This window comes from Gavialis gangeticus, unplaced genomic scaffold, assembly GCF_001723915.1.
Source record: "Gavialis gangeticus isolate Ggan-Ray unplaced genomic scaffold, GavGan_comp1, whole genome shotgun sequence".
NCBI lineage: Eukaryota > Metazoa > Chordata > Crocodylia > Gavialidae > Gavialis > Gavialis gangeticus.
Genome location: NW_017729032.1, coordinates 71,074,939 through 71,085,916, shown reverse-complemented (window position 1 = coordinate 71,085,916; position 10,978 = coordinate 71,074,939). Strand labels below are relative to the sequence as shown.

The 10,978-nt window shown below is 43.8% G+C and overlaps 1 protein-coding gene across 3 annotated transcripts in view; it reads left to right on the top strand.

Annotated features, from left to right (window-relative positions):
• Positions 1-10,978, top strand: part of DGKH (diacylglycerol kinase eta) — a 283,862-nt gene that overhangs the window by 215,285 nt on the left and 57,599 nt on the right. For 2 of the 3 annotated variants that reach the window (XM_019525020.1, XM_019525018.1), the window contains exons 17-20: positions 1,875-2,009; positions 4,235-4,352; positions 6,929-7,039; positions 7,204-7,300. In XM_019525020.1, the coding sequence (XP_019380565.1) occupies positions 1,875-2,009; positions 4,235-4,352; positions 6,929-7,039; positions 7,204-7,300 (461 nt within the window). The remainder of the gene's footprint in view (positions 1-1,874; positions 2,010-4,234; positions 4,353-6,928; positions 7,040-7,203; positions 7,301-10,978) is intronic. The other variant, XM_019525019.1, reaches the window with a different exon arrangement.

The following is a 10,978-nucleotide window of genomic DNA, read 5'->3' as shown; positions in this document are numbered from 1 at the left end:
TTTTTTTTTTTTTTTTTTTTTTTTCTTTTAACGTAACCGCCTTGTTCCTGAATAGAGGGAACAGATTGTAAGAACAGCACTGTGAATTTTTCAGTAGCATTATGATGGATGAACGCTAATTGTGTTCTGAGAATTATTTTTTTTACCCTCTGAGGTTTGTCCCTCAGTCAGTTGAAGAAGGTAATGTTTTCCATGCATTAATTACCTCAGTCTAAATATTTAATAAACTCTTGTTAGGTAAAATTTAAATATGACTTGCTAATTTTATTTCTACTTGTTTTCAAACATTTTGGAATTGTCTGGTCAGGCATGTAGGCCAAGGATTGTTTTGTGTTGATGCTATGTCTTACAACACTATCGCTTGATAGCTGCTGAAGCTAATTCATAGATATTAAGAGCCAGAAGGGACCATCTTGTATAACAGAGGGCACAGAATTTCAGCCAGTTATCCCTCTGCTGAGCCAAATAACTTGTTTTTGTCTAAAGCCTGTCACCAAAAAAAATCTAGCCTTAATCCAAAGATAAAAAGGGATGAACAATGCACTGCTTCATTGATAGCTTATTCCAGTAGTTACTCACCCTCGTCATTCAAAATATTTGCCTCATTTCTAATTTTAATCTGTTTGACTTGAATTTCTGGCCTTTGGCCCTTGTTATGTTCTACTTTGCTAGATTAGGGAGACCTTTTAGTACCTAGTATATTATCTTTGTGGAGGTATTTATGCAGCATAATCAAGATACCTCTCAATCTTCTTTTTAATAAGCTACCCATTCTCTCAAAATCTCTTGTAAGGCAGTTTTTCCACTTCTTGAATTACCTTTTGCTCTTTTTTCTGTCTCTCTCTCCAGTTTTTCAGTTTAATAATTCACTTGGTGAACTGCAGAACATTTAAGCACTTGCTCTGTTGGTAGCATACATGTTTATACTATTATTTTTTTGATAATTTATTTCCTATTAATTTTTTAAACAAATGATTATGCAGGTGGGAAGACAAAATATGCAGGTCATCTAACTGCTTTGTAGTTTTTCTTATCCATGATTCTGGAGCTGGCCAGGGTTTAGCTTCAGGAGGTTTTGTGATTCCTTTTATTGGATCAGCTGAACAGTTGGGAGAGAGGCTGGACATGCTTTTGGGCACAAAATGCCTTTTACTTCAGGTTTGGGAAGCAAGTAGACATAGGCTAAGCTAAACTGAACCCCCACAATGTTTTCTGTTTATCTCCATGTAAATCAGGGGTTGGCCACCTTTTACTAATGGCAGGCCACCTTTTGTGAACCAGCCAGCACCATAGGCTGCCCATCCCCTGCTGTGACCCAGTTTTTCCTTCTCTGGCCACGTACAGGCATTCTTTCTCCTGGAAGAGTTGCTACTTTCCCAGTAGAAACCAAATATATATGGGTGTTCAGATTTTTTTCCCAGAGCAAAAATGGCTGCTCTAAGAGAATCCAGTAACAACCAGGATTAAATCACTCCCAGGAGTGTTTTTTGTGGGAGGCTGAATGTCTGAAAACAGTTCTTTCTAGGAGAAGTTGCAGCACGGTCCTTCAGCATCCTATGATGCTTTGCTTCTGCTCTGGCCATGCACAGAGCAAAACACTGCCCCTTCACAACTGAGCAGCTGATCTTCCGATCTCACATCCTTTCACTGAGAAATAACTTGGGCAAGTCTTTTGACCATTCTGCATCTAGTTTTCCCATCCCGTTGAAAGATGAGGGACATTTTTCAGAGAGTATTAGGTACGATTAATAGTTAATGCTTGTAAAATACTTTGAGACTGTGAAACTTACATATCACACCCGCAAACATACACCCCTTAATTAGTGCACAAATGTATATTTCAGTTTGCATTTTGTTCTAACTTTTTTGCACAGCCAAAACTGCACCAAGATCTCCAGATCGACGTACAAGTCGAGCTCTCCATTCTCAGACAGGCTCTTTCTCTGCCGCAGCCTTGGCAGCCAGTAAAGAAAACCTCCCAGTGCTTAACACTAGAATAATCTGTCCAGGTAATGATTGATTCTGAACTCTTCTTGTCCATTCAATAACTTTATATGCCCTTACGTGATTTTAATCAAACTTTGCTCTTACATACCTTCACCCAAGGATATCAAATAATTTTCTAAAAAAGCTGTTGAATAGATATGTGCAACGTTTTTGTGTTGCAAATGTGCAGTATCAAATGTGGGGTAATTTAAAATGCCTCTTGTCACTGAGCTGAGCACCAAATGCATGGCAAAAGTATAGCACTTGATTTTGAAGAATAAGGGGCAGAACTGGGAGACCTCTATATCTTTCTTTACTCTCTATTTAATGGAATAATTAACCTTATTCCTTTTTTACTAAATGAGATGCTGGGGGGGACACCTCTCAGGAAAAATACCATAAATACAAAGGTACTTTCCATCAATGAGAACTGCAAAATTGTTCATATTCCCATGTGCACATTTCTACCAAAATGTCTGGCTGTCTCCAAGCAGACTGACCCTTCAGAGCATATTGAGATGTATATACAGAGGCTTAATAAAATGTCATTAGCCGTGGTAACTTATAATGAAACATGTTTGTATATCAGTTTAACTGAAACCTTTTGGAAAGCACATTTTATTTGCATTAATGGCATATTGCATTCTTTTGTGATTTTTCTGTAAGTCAGTTTGGGGGTTGGCAGCTTGCCAGTGAACAAAAATTACGAACTTTGACCCTTTCAGTAGTAGAAACGAGAACTGTTCTTTAGCTCCTTACTTGGCTTCCAAGACGCAAACACCTGTTTTCTCATTTGTCTACATCTTGTTGCTCCCTATCCCATCACATCTTTCAGGGTGTGGACATGCAAACAGAGCCCTTGGAAGGGCAGTGTTTCAGAAGAGCAGTAGCTGGTATATTCACATTGCTGTGTGTGAACAGCTGCAAGCAATTCAAATGCAGCAAATCAGTTCCAACTAACATTCCTTCATCCAGGGTTAAAGTTGGACAGGATTGGCTGCAGTTGTTCTTAGCTGGTTCATATATAATAATTAGAAATATCAGTCCACTGCCCTTTTGAAACCCCTTTTAGAAGGGCTCCCTTTTAGAAGTGTTCCTGTGTCCACACACTCAGGCTGCTCTATTACCCTTTCCCCCTTGTTCTTTCTTGTTCCCTTGTCCCTCTCCATTCCATTTCTTTCTGTACTTTTTTTCTTCTCTCCAATTTTTTTCTCTACTGGGGTGTGGACAGGCATAATGAAATATTTCAAACATGTTTGGAATACCTCAAACGCTATCTGGACCCAAATGCAAGTCCTTTCAAGTATTCCATAAATGGCTAAAACAATCCAAAGTCACACCTCTTGAAACAAAATTATTCATTTTTGGAGCTGTTCACTTTTGGTTATGTCTGCACAGGAGAGGAAGGGAAAGAGGGTGAACAACGTGCCGGCTTTCCAAGCACCAGGTCCTATCCCAGATCCCACAGTGCTGCTGGGTCTCCACTGGGATTTCCCCCGCTGGGATTTCCAATGTCATTGAAGCTGGGTTTACCTTCCCACTACCTCCCTTACTGACTCACAGGTCCCCCCCACTGCTGGAAGGAAGCCCTCCAGCCTCAATCCCCTTTACCTCTGCTCCACTAGGAAGCCCCTGCCATTCCTCCTTCCCTGCTTTCTGGGCTTTTTGTTCTGCACTCCCATCTACCTCCCATCCCCATGTGGGAAGAGGGGAATGTAGAGCAGTTGTAAGTCACTGCAGCCTTGTTTAGTGCTCCCTGGCTGGCAGAGGAATCTACAGCATTTTAAAACATTCTGGCTAGGAACAGCAAAGGGGGCATGTGTGTCGCCTGGCTTTCAGTGTTTCACTTATTCAATTACTGCCTTGTGCGTTTCCCTTGGAACTGTTTTCATTGTTTTGCCTGCCTGCACCCTTGTTTCATGTGCCTTCCCCTACCTCCCTGTAGTAAGAAACCATGCCAAAATAATGGAGGTTTGGGGGCTGGTGGAGTGGACTAAAATGAAAAAACATAGTAATCTTTGAGGGGTGTTATTTTCAGTTTGAGTTTTGCACTGAAATTCTGAAATGTTTCTCAGATGATGGTGTAATTGTTGCATTGCCTGGCCACTGAGCTACCACAAAGCTCATCCTGCAGGCATTCATATATATGACTTTAGTTCATGCCATCTAGCAAAACTTCTTAGATTAAGAAAATTAGATGTTCCTCGTGACATTTTTTACACTGTTTTTGTTTCTCTGTTTTCCTCAGGTTTAAGGGCTGGCCTTGCTGCCTCTATTGCAGGAAGTTCTATTATCAGCAAAATGTTACTTGCAAACATTGATCCATTTGGTGCTACTCCATTTATTGACCCTGATCCAGATTCATTGTAAGAAAATCTCTGTTTTATGAATTCACTCCTATTTCACTCTATTCACTTCTATTTTAGTCTATTTGCTTTTATGAAATTGCAATTTATAATTTCTAGAATGAAAAATAAGCCTTAATTCATAGTTTTCAGAGGAAAATACTACTCAAATTCAAAATGGCAGATACTGCCTTTTAGGTACTGATCCTGAGATAAGGGCACTACAGAGTGCAGGACACTGGAAACATTGTGTCCAGCAGAGTTTCCCTAGAACGCACCCAAGGGGTGGGCTATTATTTGGGATGGAGGGCCACTTGGCAAGTTTTGTTGAGCTGTTGTGGGCTGCCTACACATGCAGTGCAGACACTAGAGATGTGGGTTTTCCAGAAAATTTTGAATTGGAAAATTTTCCAATGCCCTAAATAGTGTGATCTGATTTAGCATGTTTATTTGACTTATACTTAGTAAACAAAACTAAAAAAGTACCCCCATGTTAATGTTATGTCCCAACAGCCACAAGTATTTGAACTGAAATATTTGATTAGGAAAAAAATAAAATACAGCACACTTAATGTGGTTTAAATGTTATGTTCAAACAAATTCAAAGCTTTATGCGGAAAGAAATTACTTTTATTGGAATATTTGTAAAAATGTAAAGACAATACACAATACCATGTACTTCCCTGACATTGTTTGTTTAAATTTAAGAAAAAAACCGAAGGCAGTGAAAACTGTTGACACACTAGAACTGTGCATGATATGCTGTGGTTGTCCACTCATCTACTTCAACAGAGTTTAACTCTCTTCCACTGAGGTCATTGCAGCACCTCCAGTTTCACCGTCACTATGTGTAGAATCACTTGCACTACTTCTTAGTTCCGTTTCAGAATCAGTTTGAGGTAAATCTGATTCAGAACTACTTGAACCACATTCTCTTTCGCTAAAGGATGGTTTTACCAATGAGTCTATGGGCTTGGGCAACTTATCATCACACTGCATCTTCTTCAATAATTGTGCTTCTGACTGATTCTCCAGGAGTAAGAGATTTTGAGAAATAGAAGCAAGCTTAGTGGTGCATTCATCTGGTAGTCTATTCCTCTTTTTTGTTTTGATTGTGGTGAAAGCCTTCCAGTTCCATTTACAAGAAGCTGCTGTTGGTGAAATGTTTAGGATCCTTAGAGCAATCCTGGACAACAGTCGGGTGTTACAGTATCCCTTCCACCATGTGAAAGGAGACATATTCTGTGCTGCCCCCCAAATGGTGTCTTTGCTCTAAAGTCTTTCTTTTGCATGGCAGTGTCTGTCATCATGGCTATTGGCATCTATTCATTGTTACTAATGAATTTTATGAAGAAATGAATTTTTAGAAATTGGAAATTTCCCATGGAAAAATAAAGCACTGGAAAATTTTCCACCCCACATCTCTTCCAGGCATGCATGCATGCATGCATTCGCGCGCGCGCACACACATTCCTACAACTCTCTCTGTGCCCCTTCTCCTGTCCTGAGTCCCTGGCATGTGGCCATGTTGGGCAGGAGCTATGCCAGTTGCACCTGTGTGGCCTGAAGCGTTGTGTAGGAACACAGTATGGCACTGGCCTGGCCTAGCCACGCTCTGGAGACTTGGGCCGGGGGAGGGGGCTGTAGGGAGACGGGAGCTGGGAGTTATGGGTTATTTGGGCTCAGCTGGGCCAGTGCTACATTATGTTCACCCCTCTGTGTACCACAGACTTGGGGTTGCTCAGGAGCTGCACCAGCTGCTGCAGCTGCACCCACATGACACAACCTGAAACAATGCATGGGAACACAACATGGCACTGCATTAGTGGTGCCCACACACCTACCAAGTTCTGGCCCAGCTTGGCAGGGCCTAGGTAACTCGCAACCTCTGGCCCTGTTCCCCTTGCACCCCTTCCCCCACAAGTGGGGAGAACTATACCTGAGCTTTGACTCTTGCTGGGGCTGGGCTGTTTTGTTTTTAAATGGCTACAGGATTGGAGCTATGTGCAGACAGCCTCACCAGGCAGAAGCCTGGCCAGGAGCTCAATGCCCCCTGTCTTGGATTGTATACAGGGGGCTGGGGGGCAGGGCAGGGTGGGCCAGGCCAGGCTGGGGCAGGGGGATTGCTGTCTGGCCTCTGGTGCTGCTGCTGCTGCACCCAGCTACAGCATAGGGAAGGGTGAGAGGTGCTGAAAGCCAAGACAGTTGCAGGGGAGAATCAATTTTCCTTCAGAGGAGTAATCACAGGCCAGGTAGAATCATTTGGCAAACCGGATCCAGCCCATGGGTTGTATTTTGCCCACTCCTGGCATACTCTTTCTGCTTTTGAAGAGTGCAGCAAGCAGTCACCTTTACCATTGCCCATCTCTGCTAGGTAGGTGTCTTGATGTAGAGCCCTGTTTTTCTTTTCTGCTCCTTCTGAGGTCATTCACACCACAGGAGGTGCTGGCAGGTAGTCAGCCCTATGATTGCTATTGTCATTATATGGGGCTTCAAGCATATACGGGTGCTAGGACCAGCCACAACCTAGGTCAAAGGTATATGGGAGCTGTTGAGATAACTGTACAATTACAAATTTATCTGTACTCCTCTCATAGGGAAGGATATTCAGAAAAGTGCGTCATGAACAACTACTTTGGAATTGGATTAGATGCAAAAATTTCATTAGAATTTAATAATAAACGAGAAGAACACCCTGAAAAATGCAGGTAATGGAACCATCAGTGGTTTAGCAGAGGCATTTTATTTTTCTTAATGTTGTTGTTCTGCATGCTTCCTTTAATACCCTTTTTGTTTCACTCTTTCCACACAAAACATGCATGTACAACACAAATCACACTTCAGTACGTGAATTTTTATTCCTTATTTCCAGAAGCCGGACAAAGAATATGATGTGGTATGGTGTACTTGGTACAAAAGAATTACTGCAAAGGACCTATAAGAACTTAGAACAAAAAGTTCAACTTGAGGTAAAAATATTTATTTGTTAATTTTTTACAGCTTTGATCCAATTTGGTTATTAAAACACAGTACAGAGCAGTGTGGATCATCTAGAACAGGTCTTTCTAACTTCCAGGTGGTGAGGAACTACTCTGGGCTGCGCACCATTGGGCCAGACACTGTGTGGGCAGCAGTCATGTGGTCCTCCCAGCCATGCAAGCAGCCAGCTGCCCTCTCACTGCATGTAGTTTAGCCCTGCTTCCTGCCATGCATACAGTTCAGTGCTGCTCCCCTGGCTTTGCACAGTGCACAGGTAGCACAGAACCCTTTTGGCTTCCATCCCACTGCACCACCCTGCTCCCAGGAGCAGGAAAGGAAGAAGAAAGCAAATGAGAAAGGAGTCCAAAGCCCCTGAACACTGTAACAGCAGGAGCAATGAAAGGAGAAGTGGCTACGTAGGAGCCCACAGGCTACATGTTAACTCCTTGCAGGCTGCGTATAGCTCTCAGGTTACCCACTGAACAGCTCTGACCTAGAACTATGTAACTTTCTTCATACCAAGTTCATGTAACTGTTAACGTCTACTTCTCATAAATAAATTGTGTGAAACATGGTAGAAGCTAAGTTAATCCAAGCTGAATCTGTGGGTGTGAACACAGGTAACACTTAGACATTTTAAAATATGGTCTAGACTGTAAATGCCCAGATGTACAAGTCAGTTTAGAACAGTATAGATCTGCTGGAACACTTCAAAAATATACCTGGGTAATTACCGCGTTTACTCAAATGTAAGACAATGCTAAGTATAAGACTACCACCCCAATACTTAGATTCTATATATGGAAAATTAATACATTTATGATTTTCCAAGCATAGAATCTAATTATTGGAGGGTTGCCTTGGATTTGTTTCCCTCTCTCTACTACACCAGGGAAAATAAATAGAGGAGAGGCAAGTGACTCCCTTGCCCTCTTTCCACCCCCCAATTTCTTCCCCCCGCAGCCCTTTCCCCCTTCTCCTCCTGTCAAACCCTGCTGTCTCTGAGCACTTGGAAAAATAAGGAGCAAATCTGAAAACACTGAAGGATGAATTGATGCATTTTCTTTCTTTCTTTCTTTTTTTTTTTTTTTAAGACTGATGCAAGTTTAGTATAGGTATTCCACAAACATACTTTTAAGCAGCATTTTGTACCTCCTCAGATAAAGTAAAAACTATATATGATACTAGTCCAAAGCCAAAAGGCTCATGATTTTACCATATAGTTCACTGGGATGGGCTCAGCAGAGTCAACAGCGTTTCAAGCCATGTTGATCCCATAGCTTAGCACTGCTCAGGATGTGTGTGTACTCCAGATATACCATCCACAAAGTATTCATGTGCTAATTAGCCACCTATTCATGACTGGAACTGGATGTTCTTATCATTAGTCCTGGGATGCCCCAAAACTTTATATGTAGATGAAGTGTAGGGCAACCTGGTCCAGCTTCACTTCATGGAGGCCAGGGCTACGCTAATCATATACTCCAGGCTGAGAGAGGGGCCAGCAGAGTTTGGTGATGTTTGCCAGACATTTAAGGCTGGTAAAGAGAAAGGAATAATTGAAAATGGGACAGAAAATCACAGCTCAGCTGTGGGAGTGAAAGGGAGTAAAAATGTATTCAACATAGTGGCTCACCATGACTTGAAAAAGAGTTGGCACTGAGGGGGCTGAGCACAGTGAGCAATGCCATATATCTTATTTGGATGGGCTTCATTAACTGAGGCTTGTGGTAGCTTCCCATCAGTATGCTTGTCCAACGTGGGTCTTGTGTTTTATAGTCATGCTCAGTGTTGGCTGTATTTTAATCAGTTTCATAGTTGATTTCCATTACTGAGCACATGCTGCTTTTGGCAGCAATTTAAGGCTATACAGTGCATTTAATGAGGTTTTCTTGTATGTGATTGTAAGACGAGGAGCTTTCCCCCCCATGCTCATTTGGGTGGAGAATGGGAGGGGCTTCTTTTATATTTGAGTAAATATGGTAGGTACTGTTTTGAAACATTTCTCTCTATCTGGTTTGGTGTTGTATGTGGACAACAAGCTTTCTGTGAGTAGTGTCTAGTCAGTCCTCCATGATTTCCTCACTGCACCATTCTTTGGCTGCCCCCCACCCCAACCTCTGTATGGTAACTGGCTGCTCTAGTACTGCTCAGGTGGGTGGGGAGGGTGCCTCTGCCCCCATCTAAGTGTTATGTGTGTTCACACCTACAATTAACAATGGACCAAGCCCATCTGTGGTAATAAGCTTCTGTTGCACATTAGTTCAGTTTTCCCACAGCCAGCAATTGGTACGTGTTTGTCATTAAAAGTGCACCCACCACCCAACAACCTCACAGTTGGAGGGAGTAGGTGAATTGAAATTATCTAAGTGACTTTCTAGGGAAAGCCATTTTTTTAAAGCTGCAGCCTGATGCAGAGACCTAGGGCAGGCCCCAGAATACCTAGCTCCTTGTTAAGGGAGGCCTGGAAGGGGTCCAGGCAACCTCACACTAGCCAATTGGGGCCTTCCTTCTCCACTAGGGAGATACTGGGGAAACTCCTGGCCATTTGCCACTACCACATATGCTAGGTTAATGACTCATTCCCATCTCCTGCTGGACATTTGATAGCACTGCAGTATCTGAAAAGTGACATTTCTACTTCAAACACTTGGCAGTGTACAAATGGGCACCTCTGAACCATGGCGTTCGTGAACCAGTTCCCAAATGGTGATGTTCTGGGAACAGTTAAGTTGTGTGTGTCCTTACCCTGTGACAGTTCTGAGATTTTCCAAACCATAGATGCTTAAAGTTTCAGCAATCAAGAATTTTGATTATTTTATCTAGCTTTTTTTATAGCTAAACAATATCAGCTAAGGGCCCCTACACTGCCCAGCCCCCCAGGGAGCCACGCAACCAAAGCTGCGCGAACAGGCTGCGCAAACAGGCGTGCTTGTCTGCTGGCACGTGAGTTACCGCAGAGTTCGCACAGGAGGGTGCGCGGGAAGACCCAAGACCCTGCCTGCGAACCCCCCAGGGTAGATAGTCCCAGCCATAGCCAGCCTACCAGAGGTATGACACAGATGGGCATGCGCCGCACCCCGAGGGTCCCCTTGGGCTCTGCGGCCCTCCCCCGGCACCTCAGAGACGGCCACCCAGACGGAGCCATTGGCTCTCAGCTGCAGGGGCTGCCTGTCGCTTTTTCAGGCTCTGGGGCCCGGGAGCATGGCCACCTCCCCTTGTGGGGTCTGCTCCCTTTTGGGGTCTCTGGCACGCCAGCTGGAGGAGCTCCAGGCCACAGTCCAGAGACTGCGAGTCATCAGGGACTGTGAGCAGGAGATCGACTCCTACTGCCAGGCCCTTCTCCCCTGGAAGCCAGAGGGTAGACCACAGTCTTCCTCCAGGACAAAGGAGGACTCCAGGACCTCCCGCTCTGTCCGGTCAGGGGCATGGACCAAGGTGGTCAAGGGCCCTAAGGCCCGCCGCACCAAGGCCCCTGCCCAGCCGGAGCTTAGCAACAGATACGCACCTCTTGCTGCTTCAGCAGAGCCTGCTGAGTTGCCAGCTTCTGCAGGCAGCACAGCCTCAACTGCAGCTACCGCCCCCGCTCTCCCCAAGACAAAAGGAGGATTATTCTGCTCAATGCAAATGAGGATTATTCTGCACTGGTCTGGTCCTGCAGGGAGCAA